This window comes from Lampetra fluviatilis, unplaced genomic scaffold (assembly GCF_964198595.1).
Source record: "Lampetra fluviatilis unplaced genomic scaffold, kcLamFluv1.1 SCAFFOLD_909, whole genome shotgun sequence".
In the NCBI taxonomy this organism is placed as follows: Eukaryota; Metazoa; Chordata; class Hyperoartia; order Petromyzontiformes; family Petromyzontidae; genus Lampetra; species Lampetra fluviatilis.
Window position 1 is genome coordinate 19,161 of NW_027621487.1, and position 20,591 is coordinate 39,751.

The 20,591-nt window shown below is 54.9% G+C and overlaps 1 protein-coding gene across 1 annotated transcript; it reads right to left on the bottom strand.

Moving 5' to 3' along the window:
- Positions 1-5,945: 5,945 nt before the first annotated feature.
- Positions 5,946-19,343, bottom strand: LOC144955320 (transmembrane protease serine 2-like; the record flags this gene model as incomplete). The annotated part of the gene is given in 9 exon segments (XM_078885572.1): positions 5,946-7,495; positions 8,706-8,861; positions 9,787-9,929; positions 12,169-12,264; positions 14,322-14,500; positions 16,373-16,428; positions 16,430-16,498; positions 16,500-16,537; positions 19,300-19,343. Coding segments are annotated over 9 exon segments (802 nt in total), but the record flags the coding sequence as incomplete, so codon positions are not given.
- Between the last annotated feature and the right edge of the window lie 1,248 nt (positions 19,344-20,591).

The window sequence follows — 20,591 nt, forward strand, 5'->3', positions numbered from 1 at the left end:
GTCACGCGCGTTACCTGGATGCGTCGTGACGTCACGCGCGTCACCTGGATGCGTCGTGACGTCACTTCAAATCGCTTTAAACTATTGTCATTGTAGTGCGTGTTTAATGTGGCGCTGCACTCTGATGTTCTGGAGAAAACATTTATTAAAAGGTCAATTTAAGTAGAACGTGTTGTCTATATTTATTAAAAGTTGCGCATTTTGATGTGACGTCACATGTCTCAACCCCCCCCCCCCCGCCCCCCTCGTAACACATCGTCACAAATATCTGACCCCCACCCCACCCCCCCTAGGTGCGTGACGTCATTTATGGACGGGATGTAGGTCTTGGTGGAATTCCCTGCACCTCTGCTGTAGCAGACGGACAGAAAATATGGCATCTGTGCAGGACCGCCCTTTCCTGAAACCGCATTGGGGCTCCGCAAGCCTCTCTCCTCAGCGTGCCTGGCAAGGCGATGCTGAATAATCCTTGCCAGGACCTTTCCCGGCCTCACACTGAGGAGTGAGATGCCCCTGTAGTTGTTACGCCAATTGGAGCGTAAAATTACGCGAAAATCGTCCCCATCGCGAGACCACGTGGCACAGCACGAGGCGGTGACGTCACAATGGGCCTGACGTCAGCTTCAAATGCTGGGGAACTCCTCCACTTACGAACTTTCGACTTACGAACTTTGCCTTCGAGATGCGGACAAAGTCGTCGCACCTGTTAACGACGCTTTTGCCCGTCACAACAAACTAAACACGCAAAGCAGCTTCGAAAGAAATTAGTTTTCAACGTGGTATAGTGGAGTATAATTATGTAAATTCCTCTGTTGATATGCAAATTCCTTTGTCAAGGCGCTCTTCCCCCTCCAACCCAGCAGCTTAAATATACGCTGCCAAGCTTGGTGGTGTTTCATTCAGACGCTGTCTTTACGACAGACCTGGTCTTCACCCGAGGACGGCTGCTTGCGTTGTCGCCGAAATGTCGTGAGAATTATTTTATCATGTTTTATTTTTTATTATTTTATTATTTTCCTTCTACGTGACTTTACCGAAAGAACCAAGAAGTTGTATTTTAATGTTTTTTTTTTAGCCATGTAACATAGCCACTTCCGTGACCAGTTACATGCTAATTCCTCACATTATCATGCTAATCTCCCATTTACATGCTAATTTCTCACTTTAACATCATGCTAAATATCTCACATTAACACAGCTTATTCAATGCTAAATTCCTCTGTTCATATGTAAACTCCTTTGTTAAGGCGCTGTTATCCTTCCACCCAGCTTAAAATATGCTGCCAAGCCTGGTGGTGTTTCATTCAGACGCTGTCTTTCCGACAGACCTGTTCTTCACCCGAGGACGGCTGCTTGCGTTGTGGCCGAAACGTCGTGAGATTTGTATTTTATGTTTTATGTTTATTATTTTATTATTTCCCTTCTATGTGACTTTACCGAAAGAACCAAGAAGATAAATTCAACGATTGTTTAGTGAAGTATACACTATTGCAGTGTATAGTAGTGCAGTGTGCAGTGTAGTGTATAGTAGTGCAGTGTAGTGTATAGTAGTGTAGTGTATAGTAGTGTAGTGTATAGTGTATAGTAGTGTAGTGTATAGTAGTGTAGTGTATAGTGTATAGTAGTGTAGTGTATAGTAGTGTAGTGTATAGTGTATAGTAGTGTAGTGTATAGTAGTGTAGTGTATAGTAGTGTAGTGTATAGTAGTGTAGTGTATAGTGTATAGTAGTGTAGTGTGTAGTAGTGTAGTGTGTAGTAGTGTAGTGTATAGTAGTGTAGTGTATAGTAGTGTAGTGTATAGTAGTGTAGTGTATAGTAGTGTAGTGTATAGTAGTGTAGCGTATAGTAGTGTAGTGTATAGTAGTGTGTAGTGTATAGTGTAGTGTATAGTAGTGTATAGTAGTGTATAGTAGTGTAGTGTATAGTAGTGTAGTGTATAGTAGTGTATAGTAGTGTAGTGTATAGTAGTGTAGTGTATAGTAGTGTAGTGTGTAGTAGTGTAGTGTATAGTAGTGTGTAGTGTATAGTGTAGTGTATAGTAGTGTATAGTAGTGTATAGTAGTGTAGTGTATAGTAGTGTAGTGTATAGTAGTGTATAGTAGTGTAGTGTATAGTAGTGTAGTGTATAGTAGTGTAGTGTATAGTAGTGTAGTGTGTAATAGTGTAGTGTATAGTAGTGTAGTGTGTAGTAGTGTAGTGTGTAGTAGTGTAGTGTATAGTAGTGTAGTGTATAGTAGTGTAGTGTATAGTAGTGTAGTGTATAGTAGTGTAGTGTGTAGTAGTGTAGTGTATAGTAGTGTAGTGTATAGTAGTGTAGTGTGTAGTAGTGTAGTGTGTAGTAGTGTAGTGTATAGTAGTGTAGTGTGTAGTAGTGTAGTGTATAGTAGTGTAGTGTATAGTAGTGTAGTGTGTAGTAGTGTAGTGTATAGTAGTGTAGTGTGTAGTAGTGTAGTGTATAGTAGTGTAGTGTGTAGTAGTGTAGTGTATAGTAGTGTAGTGTATAGTAGTGTAGTGTATAGTAGTGTAGTGTATAGTAGTGTAGTGTATAGTGGTGTAGTGTATAGTAGTGTAGTGTATAGTAGTGTAGTGTATAGTAGTGTAGTGTATAGTAGTGTAGTGTATAGTAGTGTAGTGTATAGTAGTGTAGTGTATAGTAGTGTAGTGTATAGTAGTGTAGTGTGTAGTAGTGTAGTGTATAGTAGTGTAGTGTGTAGTAGTGTAGTGTGTAGTAGTGTAGTGTGTAGTAGTGTAGTGTATAGTAGTGTAGTGTGTAGTAGTGTAGTGTATAGTAGTGTAGTGTGTAGTAGTGTAGTGTAGTGTATAGTAGTGTAGTGTATAGTAGTGTAGTGTATAGTAGTGTAGTGTATAGTAGTGTAGTGTGTAGTAGTGTAGTGTGTAGTAGTGTAGTGTATAGTAGTGTAGTGTGTAGTAGTGTAGTGTAGTGTATAGTAGTGTAGTGTATAGTAGTGTAGTGTGTAGTAGTGTAGTGTATAGTAGTGTAGTGTGTAGTAGTGTAGTGTATAGTAGTGTAGTGTGTAGTAGTGTAGTGTATAGTAGTGTAGTGTATAGTAGTGTAGTGTGTAGTAGTGTAGTGTATAGTAGTGTAGTGTATAGTGTATAGTAGTGTAGTGTATAGTAGTGTAGTGTATAGTAGTGTAGTGTGTAGTAGTGTAGTGTATAGTAGTGTAGTGTATAGTAGTGTAGTGTATAGTAGTGTAGTGTATAGTAGTGTAGTGTGTACTAGTGTAGTGTGTAGTAGTGTAGTGTGTAGTAGTGTAGTGTATAGTAGTGTAGTGTATAGTAGTGTAGTGTAGAGTAGTGTAGTGTGTAGTAGTGTAGTGTAGTGTATAGTAGTGTAGTGTATAGTAGTGTAGTGTGTAGTAGTGTAGTGTGTAGTAGTGTAGTGTGTAGTAGTGTAGTGTGTAGTAGTGTAGTGTATAGTAGTGTAGTGTATAGTAGTGTAGTGTATAGTAGTGTAGTGTATAGTAGTGTAGTGTATAGTAGTGTAGTGTATAGTAGTGTAGTGTGTAGTAGTGTAGTGTGTAGTAGTGTAGTGTATAGTAGTGTAGTGTATAGTAGTGTAGTGTATAGTAGTGTAGTGTATAGTAGTGTAGTGTATAGTAGTGTATAGTAGTGTAGTGTATAGTAGTGTAGTGTATAGTAGTGTAGTGTATAGTAGCGTAGTGTATAGTAGTGTAGTGTATAGTAGTGGTGTATAGTAGTGTAGTGTATAGTGTAGTGTATAGTAGTGTAGTGTATAGTAGTGTAGTGTGTAGTAGTGTAGTGTGTAGTAGTGTAGTGTATAGTAGTGTAGTGTATAGTAGTGTAGTGTGTAGTAGTGTAGTGTGTAGTAGTGTAGTGTGTAGTAGTGTAGTGTGTAGTAGTGTAGTGTATAGTAGTGTAGTGTATAGTAGTGTAGTGTGTAGTAGTGTAGTGTATAGTAGTGTAGTGTATAGTAGTGTAGTGTATAGTGTATAGTAGTGTAGTGTATAGTAGTGTAGTGTATAGTAGTGTAGTGTGTAGTAGTGTAGTGTGTAGTAGTGTAGTGTGTAGTAGTGTAGTGTATAGTAGTGTAGTGTATAGTAGTGTAGTGTATAGTAGTGTAGTGTATAGTAGTGTAGTGTATAGTAGTGTAGTGTGTAGTAGTGTAGTGTGTAGTAGTGTAGTGTATAGTAGTGTAGTGTATAGTAGTGTAGTGTGTAGTAGTGTAGTGTGTAGTAGTGTAGTGTATAGTAGTGTAGTGTATAGTAGTGTAGTGTATAGTAGTGTAGTGTATAGTAGTGTAGTGTATAGTAGTGTAGTGTGTAGTAGTGTAGTGTGTAGTAGTGTAGTGTATAGTAGTGTAGTGTATAGTAGTGTAGTGTATAGTAGTGTAGTGTATAGTAGTGTAGTGTGTACTAGTGTAGTGTGTAGTAGTGTAGTGTGTAGTAGTGTAGTGTATAGTAGTGTAGTGTATAGTAGTGTAGTGTAGAGTAGTGTAGTGTAGTGTGTAGTAGTGTAGTGTGTAGTAGTGTAGTGTGTAGTAGTGTAGTGTGTAGTAGTGTAGTGTATAGTAGTGTAGTGTATAGTAGTGTAGTGTAGAGTAGTGTAGTGTGTAGTAGTGTAGTGTAGTGTATAGTAGTATAGTGTATAGTAGTGTAGTGTGTAGTAGTGTAGTGTGTAGTAGTGTAGTGTGTAGTAGTGTAGTGTAGTGTATAGTAGTGTAGTGTATAGTAGTGTAGTGTATAGTAGTGTAGTGTATAGTAGTGTAGTGTATAGTAGTGTATAGTAGTGTAGTGTATAGTAGTGTAGTGTATAGTAGTGTAGTGTATAGTAGCGTAGTGTATAGTAGTGTAGTGTATAGTAGTGGTGTATAGTAGTGTAGTGTATAGTGTAGTGTATAGTAGTGTAGTGTATAGTAGTGTAGTGTGTAGTAGTGTAGTGTGTAGTAGTGTAGTGTATAGTAGTGTAGTGTATAGTAGTGTAGTGTGTAGTAGTGTAGTGTGTAGTAGTGTAGTGTGTAGTAGTGTAGTGTGTAGTAGTGTAGTGTATAGTAGTGTAGTGTATAGTAGTGTAGTGTGTAGTAGTGTAGTGTATAGTAGTGTAGTGTGTAGTAGTGTAGTGTATAGTAGTGTAGTGTATAGTGTATAGTAGTGTAGTGTATAGTAGTGTAGTGTATAGTAGTGTAGTGTGTAGTAGTGTAGTGTGTAGTAGTGTAGTGTGTAGTAGTGTAGTGTATAGTAGTGTAGTGTATAGTAGTGTAGTGTATAGTAGTGTAGTGTATAGTAGTGTAGTGTATAGTAGTGTAGTGTGTAGTAGTGTAGTGTGTAGTAGTGTAGTGTATAGTAGTGTAGTGTATAGTAGTGTAGTGTATAGTAGTGTAGTGTATAGTAGTGTAGTGTGTACTAGTGTAGTGTGTAGTAGTGTAGTGTGTAGTAGTGTAGTGTATAGTAGTGTAGTGTATAGTAGTGTAGTGTAGAGTAGTGTAGTGTGTAGTAGTGTAGTGTAGTGTATAGTAGTGTAGTGTATAGTAGTGTAGTGTGTAGTAGTGTAGTGTGTAGTAGTGTAGTGTGTAGTAGTGTAGTGTAGTGTATAGTAGTGTAGTGTATAGTAGTGTAGTGTATAGTAGTGTAGTGTATAGTAGTGTAGTGTATAGTAGTGTATAGTAGTGTAGTGTATAGTAGTGTAGTGTATAGTAGTGTAGTGTATAGTAGCGTAGTGTATAGTAGTGTAGTGTATAGTAGTGGTGTATAGTAGTGTAGTGTATAGTGTAGTGTATAGTAGTGTAGTGTATAGTAGTGTAGTGTATAGTAGTGTAGTGTATACACACCGACCGCACGTGGCCAATCGTGTTCATCGAAGTGCGGCATTCATCGACCAAAGCGAGGGGGGGGGGGGTGGGTGGTTTGGTTGGGTGGGTGAATAACAATATTTATTTTGTACCAGCGTTACGTTAAAACAGCATCCCTCACCCACGATGTAAAATCGCAGACGCATCCGCGGAAAAAGCTCAATATCCCAAAGTGTTTGCTCGGGAGGCTCGGCCGATGCCGCACCCACCGCTCCCTCCTTTGTTTAGGGCCGAGTCGACTTAGGAGGGGGCCGGTTTGGGAAATCGCCAGCGACGATGATGGTGGCCGTGAGCGGGAATCGAACTCGGGTCCGAAGCCGGGTTCGGCAGAGCGGGGCGCTAACCGGTTTGGCCACCGCTCCGCATTTGTAACTTGAGATTTTAGAATTTTCAGTTCGGAATTTGGGATTCGTGGTTAAATATCGGGCTGTGCTGGGTCCCCTTGTAATCTACGGCCTGGATTGTGGAGTACGTGGAATCGGAGTCTGTGATTGGTGGAGAGGTGTGGAACCGGAGTCTGTGATTGGTGGAGAGTGTGGAACCGGAGTCTGTGATTGGTGGAAAGCGTGGAACCGCAGTCTGTGATTGGTGGAGAGGTGTGGAATCGGAGTCTGTGATTGGTGGAGAGGTGTGGAATCGGAGTCTGTGATTGGTGGAGAGCGTGGAACCGCAGTCTGTGATTGGTGGAGAGGTGTGGAATCGGAGTCTGTGATTGGTGGAGAGGTGTGGAACCGCAGTCTGTGATTGGTGGAGAGGTGTGGAATCGGAGTCTGTGATTGGTGGAGAGGCATGGAACCGCAGTCTGTGATTGGTGGAGAGGTGTGGAATCGGAGTCTGTGATTGGTGGAGAGGCATGGAACCGCAGTCTGTGATTGGTGGAGAGGCGTGGAACCGGAGTCTGTGATTGGTGGAGAGGTGTGGAATCGGAGTCTGTGATTGGTGGAGAGGCGTGGAACCGGAGTCTGTGATTGGTGGAGAGGTGTGGAATCGGAGTCTGTGATTGGTGGAGAGGCGTGGAACCGCAGTCTGTGATTGGTGGAGAGGTGTGGAATCGGAGTCTGTGATTGGTGGAGAGGTGTGGAACCGCAGTCTGTGATTGGTGGAGAGGTGTGGAACCGCAGTCTGTGATTGGTGGAGAGGTGTGGAACAGCAGTCTGTGATTGGTGGAGAGGTGTGGAACCGCAGTCTGTGATTGGTGGAGAGGCATGGAACCGCAGTCTGTGATTGGTGGAGAGGCGTGGAACCGCAGTCCGTGATTGGTGGAGAGGTGTGGAATCGTAGTCCGTGATTGGTGAAGAGGTGTGGAATCGTAGTCCGTGATTGGTGGAGAGGTGTGGAATCGTAGTCCGTGATTGGTGGGGAGGCATGGAACCGGAGTCTGTGATTGGTGGAGAGGTGTGGAACCGCAGTCTGTGATTGGTGGAGAGGTGTGGAATCGGAGTCCGTGATTGGTGGAGAATCTGGCGAAGAAAACTTCACGAGTTGCGGTCGTTTTACAGTGACTGTGGTGGTGGGGAGGGGTCGAGGTGGGCAGCTGGGGTGGAGGGGGTGGGGTTGGAGGGGGTGGTGGTGGTGGTGGTGGTGAGGACGAGGTGGTGGTGGTGGTGAGGAGGTGGTGAGGAGGTGGTGAGGAGAAGAACTCCTCTACGAGTTCTTCAAGTCATACTGCGGAAGACACACGGTCACATGATGATCATCATCACCATCATCACCACCATCAATCATGACCATCACTATCATCACCATCAATGATCATCACCACCACCATCATCATCACCACCACCATCATCATCATCATAATCACCACCATCACCATCACCACCATCATCATCACCATCACCACCATCATCATCACCATCATCACCACTACCATCATCATCACCACCATCACACACAGACACACACCCACCGACACACACACAGACACACACACACAGACACACACAGACACACACACACAGACACACACACAGACACACACACACACACACCGACACACAGACACACACACAGACACACAGACACACACACACCGACACACACACACACACACAGACCCACACACACCGACACACACACACACACAGACCCACACAGATACACACAGACACACAGACACACACACAGACACACAGACACACACACAGACACACACAGACACACACACACACCGACACACACACACACACCGACACACACACACAGACACACACACACCGACACACACACACCGACACACACACACCGACACACACACACAGACACACACACACAGACACAGACACACACACACAGACACACACACACCGTCACACACACACACACAGACACACACACACAGACACACACACACAGACACACACAGACACACACACACACACACAGACACACACACAGACAGACACACACACACACACACCGACACACACACACACCGACACACACACACACACACCGACACACACACACACCGACACACACACACCGACACACACACACAGTCACACACACACACACCGACACACACACACAGTCACACACACACAGTCACACACACAGACAAACACACACACACACCTACAGACAAACACACACACACACACACCTACACACACTGACACACACACACACACCGACACACACACACACAGACACACACACACAGACACACACAGACACACACACACAGACACACACAGACACACACACAGACACACACAGACACACACACACCGACACACAGCAGCCGCATCGCCCCCCTTGCCGCCGTCAGACACGATGCCCACCACTCGCAGGCTACGTGCCGAGCCCCCCGCTGTGCCCCACACGCGCACAGGGACAGCTGCCGCTGGGGGTGCCCCTAGGCGCCACTCACCGCCATGGTCCAGGTGATCCAGCTCAAGTACTCGGGGATCTTGGAGTAGATCCCGGGCTTGTTGGCGCGTGCGCAACCAATGCCCCAACTGGTGGCTCCCGTCAACCTCCAGAGCCCGTCGTCGGAGGCGCACACCAGCGGTCCTCCGCTGTCGCCCTGCGGCAAGCAAAGGCAAAGATTGTAGCCTCGACAGACCGTCGGGGCAAGTGCTGAAGGCTACCGGTGCTGTGGCGAGCACCAGGAACCAGCACCGGTTCAGATCGCCGTCGTTGTCGGTGGTGGTGGTGGTGGCGGTGGTGGTGGTGGCGGTGGTGGTGGTGGTGGCGGTGGTGGTGGTGGCGGTGGTGGTGGTGGCGGTGGTGGTAGCCGTGAGCGGGGATCGGACTCGGGCAGCCGGGTTCGTAGCGCAGCGTAGCGCTGACCGCTTGCGGCACCGCTCCCCGCGCACGCATGCACGCGTACGCACAGTGACACACGCACACACACGCACGCAGACACGGACACACACACGCACGCACAAAGACACGCGCGCGCACAGACAAAGACACGCGCACAGACAAAGACACACACGCACGCACGCACAGAGACACACGCACGCACGCACAAAGACACGCGCACCCGCAGACAAAGACACACACACACACGCACAAAGACACGCGCACACACAGACAGAGACACAAACACACGCACGCACAAAGACACGCGCACACACAAGGACACACACACACACGCACAAAGACACACGCACGCACGCACAAAGACACACGCACACACACAGACAAAGGCACACACACGCACGCACAGAGACACGCGCACACACAGACAAAGACACACACACGCACGCACAAAGAAACACACCCCCGCAGACGCACACTCGCTCAGGCGGTGCGCGCAAGGGGATGGAGGAAGAGGGGAGGAGGAGGCACGTGCTGTGATTCGTCATCTGACACGCGCTGCGATCAACCATCTGACACGTTCTGTGCGTCATCATCACCCGGCACGTGCCGAGATTTCGTCTCCCGGCTCGTGCGTCAGTCACCACGCGGCACGGGCTCGCGGGGGGGGGGGGGGTCTCTCTCACCTGGCAGGCGTCCACACCCCCCGACGCGTAGCCGGCACACTGCATGCGCTGCGTCAGCTGCCCGGCGTACATGGTGCGTGCGTTGCACGTGTCCAGGCCGATGAGCGGGATCTGTGCCTCCTGCATCGTGTTGGCCACGTCGCCTGCGCACGGGGCCCAGACGGCGGTGGTTACGGTGGTGCAGGTGGTGGCGGTGGTTGCGGTGGTGGCGGTGGTTGAGGTGGTGCAGGTGGTGGCGGTGGTGGCGGTGGTGGCGGTGGTGGCGGTGGTTGCGGTGGTGGCGGTGGTGGCGGTGGTGCAGGTGGTGGCGGTGGTGCAGGTGGTGGCGGTGGTTGCGGTGGTGGCGGTGGTTGCGGTGGTGCAGGTGGTGGCGGTGGTTGCGGTGGTGCAGGTGGTGGCGGTGGTTACGGTGGTGCAGGTGGTGGCGGTGGTGCAGGTGGTGGCGGTGGTGCAGGTGGTTGCGGTGGTGGCGGTGGTGGCGGTGGTGCAGGTGGTGGCGGTGGTGCAGGTGGTGGCGGTGGTTGCGGTGGTGGCGGTGGTTGCGGTGGTGCAGGTGGTGGCGGTGGTTGCGGTGGTGCAGGTGGTGGCGGTGGTGCAGGTGGTGGCGGTGGTTGCGGTGGTGCAGGTGGTGGCGGTGGTGCAGGTGGTGGCGGTGGTTGCGGTGGTGGCGGTGGTTGAGGTGGTGCAGGTGGTGGCGGTGGTGGCGGTGGTGGCGGTGGTGGCGGTGGTTGCGGTGGTGGCGGTGGTGGCGGTGGTGGCGGTGGTGCAGGTGGTAGCGGTGGTGCAGGTGGTGGCGGTGGTTGCGGTGGTGGCGGTGGTTGCGGTGGTGCAGGTGGTGGCGGTGGTTGCGGTGGTGCAGGTGGTGGCGGTGGTTACGGTGGTGCAGGTGGTGGCGGTGGTGCAGGTGGTGGCGGTGGTGCAGGTGGTTGCGGTGGTGGCGGTGGTGGCGGTGGTGCAGGTGGTGGCGGTGGTGCAGGTGGTGGCGGTGGTTGCGGTGGTGGCGGTGGTTGCGGTGGTGCAGGTGGTGGCGGTGGTTGCGGTGGTGCAGGTGGTGGCGGTGGTGCAGGTGGTGGTTGCGGTGGTGCAGGTGGTGGCGGTGGTGCAGGTGGTGGCGGTGGTTGCGGTGGTGCAGGTGGTTGCGGTGGTGGCGGTGGTGGCGGTGGTGCAGGTGGTGGCGGTGGTTGCGGTGGTGCCGGTGGTTGCGGTGGTGGTGGTGGTTGCGGTGGTGCAGGTGGTGGCGGTGGTGGCGGTGGTTGCGGCGGTGCAGGTGGTGCAGGTGGTGGCTGCGGTGGTGGCAGTGGTGCAGGTGGTGGCGGTGGTGGCGGTGGTGGCGGTGGTTGAGGTGGTGCAGGTGGTGGCGGTGGTGCAGGTGGTGCCGGTGGTGGCGGTGGTGCAGGTGGTGGCAGTGGTGGCGATGTTGGCGGTGGTGCAGGTGGTTGCGGTGGTTGCGGTGGTTGTGGTGGTGCAGGTGGTGCAGGTGGTGGCGGTGGTAGCGGCGGAGGCGGTAGTGGTGGTGGTGGTGATGGTGTGTAGACATGGGGGTGTTGGTGACTGGGGTAGAGTAGTGATGACGATGGTGGTGGTGGTGGTGACGGTGGTGATGATGGCAGTGATGGTGGTGGTCACTGCGGTAGAGCAGTGATGACGATGGTGGTGGTGGTGGCGACGGTGGTGATGATGGTGTGTAGACATGGGAGTATTGGTGACTGGGGTAGCGCAGTGATGACGATGGTGGTGGTGGCGATGGTGGTGATGATGGTGATGATGGTGATGATGGTGTGTAGACGTGGGAGCGTTGGCGACTGTGGTAGAGCAGTAATGGCGATGGTGGTGGCGACGGTGGTGATGGTGGGGATGATGGTGTGTAGACATGGGAGTGTTGGTGAATGCGGTAGAGCAGTTATGACGATGGTGGTGGTGGTGGCGCCGGTGGTGATGATGGTGTGTAGACGTGGGGGCGTTGGTGACTGTGGTAGCGCAGTGATGACGATGGTGGTGGCGACGGTGGTGGTGATGATGGTGTGTAGACATGGGGGCGTTGGCGACTGGGGTAGCGCAGTGTGATGACGATGGTGGTGGTGGCCACTGCGGTAGCGCAGTGTGATGACGATGGTGGTGTTGGTGACTGCGGTAGCGCAGTGATGACGACGGTGGTGGTGGCCACTGCGGTAGCGCAGTGTGATGACGATGGTGGTGGTGGCCACTGCGGTAGCGCAGTGTGATGACGATGGTGGTGTTGGTGACTGCGGTAGCGCAGTGATGACGACGGTGGTGGTGGCCACTGCGGTAGCGCAGTGTGATGACGATGGTGGTGGTGGTCACTGCGGTAGCGCAGTGACGACGACGACGATGGTGGCGGTGATGGTAGTCGCCACTCCTCACCTTTCTCCACCATCAGCCCCCATCCCGAGATCCAGCACTGCGTTCCAGCGGCAAAGTTGGTCCCTGCCGTGGGGAGGCACACCGGCTTCACGATGCCTGCGAGTGCCGAGTGGGGCGGTGGTGGTGGTGGGAACACAAAGACAAAGATCCCCCGTGTAGCCTTTCAACAGACCGTCGGGGCAAGTGCAGCGCCGGGCACGGCACGCGATGGGTGGGTGGGTGGCCAGCACCACGCACGCCCGGCAGAGGTCGCAACCGGGTACCCGATACCCGTACCCTACCCGATACCCGGCTACCCGTACCCGGCGGGTGTGGGGGGGGGAGGTGGGGGGAGATGTGGGTGGGGGGAGGTGTGGGTGGGGGGGAGGTGTGGGTGGGGGGGAGGTGTGGGGGGGGGGATGTGTGGGTAGGGGGGGGGGATGTGTGGGGGTAGGGGGGGAGGTGTGGGGGGGGGGGAGGTGTGGGTGGGGGGTGGGGGGGGGAGGTGTGGGTGGGGGGGAGGTGTGGGTGGGGGGAGGTGTGGGTGGGGGGGAGGTGTGGGGGGGGAGGTGTGGGTGGGGGGAGGTGTGGGTGGGGGGAGGTGTGGGGTGGGGGGGAGGTGTGGGTGGGGGGAGGTGTGGGTGGGGGGAGGTGTGGGGGGGGGGAGGTGTGGGTGGGGGGGAGGTGTGGGTGGGGGGGGAGGTGTGGGGGTGGGAGGTGTGGGTGGGGGGGAGTGTGTGGGGGTGGGGGGGGAGGTGTGGGTGGGGGGAAGGTGTGGGTGGGGGGAAGGTGTGGGTGGGGGGAGGTGTGGGGGGGGGAGGTGTGGGTGGGGGGGAGGTGTGGGTGGGGGGGAGGTGTGGGGGTGGGAGGTGTGGGTGGGGGGGAGGAGTGGGGGGGGGGAGGTGTGGGGGGGGGGGAGGTGTGGGGGGGGGGCCTCATGGTGGCGCTGCGCGCACGCGGCACGCGTCACGTGTGCACCTTGAGGCCACGTAAAGTGTCACTCACACACACACACTCACACACTCACACACACTCACACACACACGCTCACACACTCACACACTCACACACACACTCACACACTCACACACTCACACACTCACTCACACACACACGCGCAGACACTCACCGACACGCGCGCGCACACACACACACTCACACACTCACACACTCACACACTCACACACACACCCTCACTCACACACTCACACACACACTCACACACTCACAACACACACTCACACACACACACCCTCACTCACACACACACACGCGCAGACACTCACCGACACGCGCTGCGCACACACACCCTCACTCACACACTCACACACTCACACACCCTCACTCACACACTCACACACTCACACACGCACACACCCTCACTCACACACTCACACACACGCGCAGACACTCACCGACACACGCGCGCGCGCGCAACACACACACACTCACACACTCACACACTCACACACTCACACACTCACACACACACCCTCACTCACACACTCACACACGCACACACCCTCACTCACACACTCACACACACACGCGCAGACACTCACCGACACGCGCGCCATGCGCAACACACACACACACTCACACTCACACACACACTCACACACACTCACACACACACTCACACACACTCACACACTCACACACTCACACACTCACACACTCACACACACACGCAGACACTCACCGACACGCGCGCGCGCACACACACACTCACACACTCACACACACACTCACACACTCACACACACACACGCTCAGACACTCACCGACACACGCGCACACACACACTCACACACACACTCACACACACACGCGCAGACACTCACCGACACGCGCGCGCACACACACACACACTCACACACTCACACACACACTCACACACTCACACACACACGCGCACACACTCACACACACACTCACACACACACGCGCAGACACTCACCGACACACGCGCGCGCGCACACACACTCACACACACTCACACACTCACACACACACACGACCCCACAGCAACATCGCCACCCCACTGCACGTAGCCTCGGGACGAAGCCCCTCAAACCAAGCGCTTAGCCGCTACCACCACCTCTCGTACCCCCCCCCCCCTCCCACCAACACCTGCCCCCCCTCCCCACGCCCGTGCCCCCCACGGCGCTCACTCGTGAAGGTGACGGGCGAGGCGAGCTTCATGAGCGCGATGTCAAAGTCCTGCGTGGAGGCGTCGTAGTTCGTGTTCACGTAGATTCGCTGCACGGCCGACTTCTGCGCCGACCCCATCTGGTTCTGCTTGAGGAAGCCGACGTACGCCACCCAGTTGGATGCCTGGTCGTGGCCAACCCTGGGGGGGGGAGGGGGGGGGTGGGGGGGTGAAGGGGAGGGGGCAAGGGGGGGCGGTGGTGGGGTGGCGAGGGGGGGCGTCGGTAAACCAGCGTGGTGGTGGTGGTGGTAGCGGTGAGTGTGGTGGTGGTGGTAGCGGTGAGTGTGGTGGTGGTGGTGGTGGTGCGAGAGTGGTGGTGAGCGTGGCGGTGGTGGTGGTAGCGGTGAGTGTGGTGGTGGTGGTGGTGAGAGTGGTGGTGAGCGTGGTGGTGGTGGTGGTAGCGGTGAGTGTGGTGGTGGTGGTGGTGAGAGTGGTGGTGGTGGTGGTGGTGAGCTGTGGCTGGTGGTGGTGGTGAGCGTGGCGGTGGTGGTGGTGACAGCGGTGGTGGTGGTGGTGCGGCGGTAGTGGCGGTGATGGTGGTGGTGAGAGTGGTGGTGGTGAGGGTGGTGGAGAGAGAGTCGGTGGTGGTGTGGTGACAGCGGTGGTGGTGGTGATGGTGGTGGTGAGAGTGGTGGTGGTGGTGGTGGTGTTGGTGAGGGCGGCGGTGGTGGTGGTGGTGTTGGTGAGGGCGGTGGTGATGGTGGTGAGAGTGGTGGTGGTGGTGAGAGTGATGGTGGTGGTGAGAGTGGTGGTGGTGAGAGTGGTGGTGGTGAGAGTGGTGATGATGGTGGTGGTGGTGAGAGCGGTGGTGGTGGTGGTGAGAGTGGTGGTGGTGGTGATGGTGGTGAGGGTGGTGGTGGTGATGGTGAGAGTGGTGATGAGAGTGGTGGTGGTGAGAGTGGTGGTGGTGGTGGTAAGAGCGGTGGTGGTGATGGTGGTGGTGAGAGTGGCGGTGGTGGTGGTGACAGCGGTGGTGGTGGTGGTGAGAGTGGTGGTGGTGGTGAACGGTGGTGGTGGTGAGAGTGGTGGTGGTGAGAGTGGTGGTGAGAGTGGCGGTGGTGGTGGTGACAGCGGTGGTGGTGAGAGTGGTGGTGGTGAGAGTGGTGGTGAGAGTGGTGGTGGTGGTGAACGGTGGTGGTGGTGAGAGTGGTGGTGGTGAGAGTGGTGGTGAGAGTGGCGGTGGTGGTGGTGACAGCGGTGGTGGTGAGAGTGGTGGTGGTGGTGGTGGTGGTGAACGGTGGTGGTGGTGGTGAACGTGGTGGTGATGGTGGTGGTGGTGAGGGTGGTGTGGTGGTGAGAGTGGTGGTGAGAGTGGTGGTGAGAGTGGTGGTGGTGGTCGTGGTGGTGGTGGTGAGAGTTGTGGTGGTGGTGGTGGTGGTGATGGCGGTGGTGGTGAGAGTGGTGGTGGTGGTGACAGTGGTGATGGTGGTGAAGGTGGTGGTGAAGGTGGTGGTGGTGGTGAACGGTGGTGGTGGTGAGAGTGGTGGTGGTGAGTGGTGGTGAGAGTGGCGGTGGTGGTGGTGACAGCGGTGGTGGTGGTGACAGCGGTGGTGGTGAGAGTGGTGGTGGTGGTGGTGGTGGTGGTGGTGGTGGTGGTGAACGGTGGTGGTGGTGGTGAACGTGGTGGGTGATGGTGGTGGTGGTGAGGGTGGTGGTGGTGGTGAGAGTGGTGGTGAGAGTGGTGGTGAGAGTGGTGGTGGTGGTCGTGGTGGTGGTGGTGAGAGTTGTGGTGGTGGTGGTGGTGGTGATGGCGGTGGTGGTGAGAGTGGTGGTGGTGGTGACAGTGGTGATGGTGGTGAAGGTGGTGGTGAAGGTGGTGGTGGTGGTGGTGAGGGTGGTGGTGAGAGTGGTGGTGAGAGTGGTGGTGAGAGTGGTGGTGGGTGGGGCGGCGGTGGTGGCGGTAGTGGTGGAAGTGGAGGTGGTGACAGCGGTGGTGGTGGTGGTGAGAGCGGTGGTGGTGAGAGTGAAGTTGGCGGATTGAGCGTTGCGTCCGCCCCCGCTCGCCCGACTCACTGGTTCACGCAATGCGCCGCCGTCACCAGCCAGCCCGGCGCCACCACGGACCCGCCCGCAGGCGTGCGAGCCGCGGTAGTGCAGGCTGACCTGCCAGGGCCACCGACCGAGCGCCGAGTTGACCCCCGCCGACGATTCGGTTAACCACGGTGCTCCTGCCGCAGTCTGCGCGCAAAAACGAAATGGGGGCGCCGGGAAAAGTTCACCGCCAACGTGAAGCTTCTGAGGGGGGTGGGGGGAGCGGTGGGGGGGGGCACGGGTGGGGGGGTGGGAAGGGGGGGGGCACGGTGGGGGGGGGGGTGGTGGGGGGCGGTGGGGAGGGGGGGGCACTGCTTGCGGGCGGGGATCGAACTCGGGTCGTGAGGAGGGTTCGGAGCGTGGCGAGGTAGACTGCAAGCACTCACAGTGACACTCACAGTGACACACACACACAGTGGCACAAACACACACACACAGTGACACTCGCACACACAGTGACACACACAGTGACACTCACAGTGACACTCACAGTGACACACACACACAGTGGCACAAACACACACAGTGACACTCGCACACACAGTGACACTCACAGTGACACTCACAGTGACACTCACACAGTGACAACTCACACAGTGACACACAAAGAACAAAGATCCCCTGTAAAGCCTTAACAGACTGTAGGGGCAAGTGCTGTTAGCGAGCACACACACAGTGACACACACAGTGACACTCACAGTGACACTCACACACACAGTGACACACACACACAGTGACACACACACAGTGACACACACACACAGTGACACACACAGTGACACACACACAGTGACACACACACACACAGTGGCACACACACACAGTGACACACACACAGTGACACACACACACAGTGACACTCACAGTGACACACACAGTGACACACTCACAGTGACACACTCACAGTGACACACTCACAGTGACACTCACAGTGACACACAGAGTGACACTCACAGTGACACTCACACACAATGACACTCACAGTGACACACACAGTGACACACACAGTGACACTCACAGTGACACACACACACAGTGACACACACAGTGACACACACACAGGGACACACACACTCACAGTGACACACAGTGACACTCACAGTGACACTCACAGTGACACACACACACAGTGACACACAATGACACACACACAGTGACACACACCCACACAGTGACACACACAGTGACACCACACACAGTGACAAAGCAAAGATCTCCCGTGTAGCCTCAACAGACTGTAAGGGGCAAGTGCTGTTAGGCGAGCAGCTACGAAGGCCGGCACAGCGGCACACGAGGGGGTAGGGTGGCCAGCACCACGCCCGGCCGCCTTTGTCTCCCCAGTGGCGATGTTTACTACACACCGCACCGGGTAACTCATTTGAGGCCGAGTCGACCTAGGGGAGGCTCAGGACCGGTTCAGGTAATCGTCACTGGTGTTGGCCGTGAGCGGGAATCGAACTTCGGTCGTAGCGCAGCAGCGCGCTAACCGCTGTGCCACCACTCCGCACGCGCACACACGCACACACACACACGCACACACACACGCACACACACACGCACACACGCGCACGCACACGCGCACGCACACGCACACGCACACACACACGCACACGCACGCACACAGGCACACAGGCACACACGCACACACGCACACTGCGCACACACACACACGCACACACACGTACACACGCACGCACACACGCACACACACACGCACACACACACACACACGCGCACAAACACACGCGCACGCGCACACACACAACGCTCACACAAACGCTCACACACACACACGCACACACACACACGCGCACACCACACACACGCTCACACACGCACACACACAGGCACACACGCACACACAAACACACGCACACATACACGCACACAGACGCACGCACACACAGACACACGCCACACACACACGTGCACACACACACACGCACACAGACACACGCGCACGCACGCGCACACACAGACACTACTGGACGAGAGATGCTCTGTCCACTGCTGGACCGCACGCACTACTCACACACACACACACGCACACAGACACACACAGACACGTACACACGCACACACGCACACAGACACACGCACAACACGCACACACGCACACAGACACACACAGACACGTACACACGCACAACACGCACACAGACACACGCACACACGCACACACGCACACAGACACACGCACACGCACACACGCACACAGACACACACGCACACACAGACACGTACACACGCACACACGCACACAGACACACGCACACACACACACACACCACACGCACGCACACAGACACACACGCACACAGACACACACACACACGCACACAGACACACGCACACACACACACAGGCACACACACACAGGCACACACGCACACAGACACACACGCACACACAGACACGTACACACGCACACACGCACCACAGACACACGCACACACACGCACATACGCACACACACACACAGGCACACACACACGCACACACACGCACAGGCACACACACACACGCACACACGCACACACGCACACAGACACACGCGCACACACAGACACGCACACACACACACACACACGCACACACGCACGCACACACACACACCGACACACAAGCACACAGACACACACGCACACACAGACACTACTGGATGAGAGATGCTCTATGCACTGCTGGACCGCACGCACTACTCACACACACACGCACACACACACGCACACACACACGCACACACACACGCACACACACACGCACACACACACGCACACCGACACACAAGCACACAGACACACACGCACACACACACGCACACCGACACACAAGCACACAGACACACACGCACACACAGACACTACTGGATGAGAGATGCTCTATGCACTGCTGGACGCACTACTCACCGATGCACTTGAGGCTGATGCCCTTACCCGATGGACACGAGGATCTGCAACCGGATAAAACAAAGACAAAAGATCCCCCGTGTAGCCTCAACAGACTGTAGGGGCAAGTGCTGTTAGCGAGGCAGCGCCTATGAAGGCCGGCACGGCGCACGAGGGGGTGGGTGGCCAGCACCACGCCCGGCCGCCTTTGTCTCCCCAGTGGCGATGTTTTTACACACCGCAGGTACTCATTTGAGGCTGAGTCGACCTAGGGGAGGCCCAGGACCGGTTTAGATAATCGTCACTGGTGTTGGCCGTAAGCGGGAATCTCATTCGCTCACCCACCCCCCCCTCACCCGCCTACATCGCCCACTCACTCACCCACCCACCCACCGACTCACTCACTCACCCACCCACCCACCGATTCACCCACTCACCCACCCACCGACTCACTCACCCACCCACCCACGATTCACCCACTCACCCACCCACCCACCGATTCACCCACTCACCCACCCCCACCGACTCACTCACCCACCCCACCCACCCACCGACTCACTCACTCACCCCACCCACCCACCGATTCACCCCACTCACCCACCCCACCGACTCACTCCACCCACCCACCCCACCGATTCACCCACTCACCCACCCACCCCACCGATTCACCCACTCACCCACCCACCGACTCACTCACCCACCCACCCACCGATTCACCCCACCTCACCCACCCACCCACCCGATTCACCCACTCACCCACCCACCGACTCCACTCACCCACCCACCCACCGACTCACTCACTCACCCACCCACCCACCGATTCACCCACTCACCCACCCACCGACTCACTCACCCACCCACCCACCGATTCACCCACTCACCCACCCACCGACTCACTCACCCACCAACTCACCGATTCACCCACCGACTCACTCACCCGCCTACATCGCCCACTCACTCACTCACCCACCCATCCACCCACCGACTCACTCACTCGCCCACTCACCCACCGATTCACCCACTCACCCACCCACTGACTCACCCACTCACCCACTCGGCCACCCCACCGACTCACCCACTCGCCCACCCACCGACTCACCCACTCACCCACCCACCGACTCACCCACTCGCCCACCCACCGACCCCGCCCACTCACCCACCCACCGACTCGACCACTCACCCACCCAACTACCCCCTCAACCCACTCGAATAACCACCTCATCACTTGCTCACCCGCCCAACCACCCACACGAGCAACCGCCCATCCACCCATCCAATTGCCCACCCACTGACCCAATTGTGCACCCGCCCAC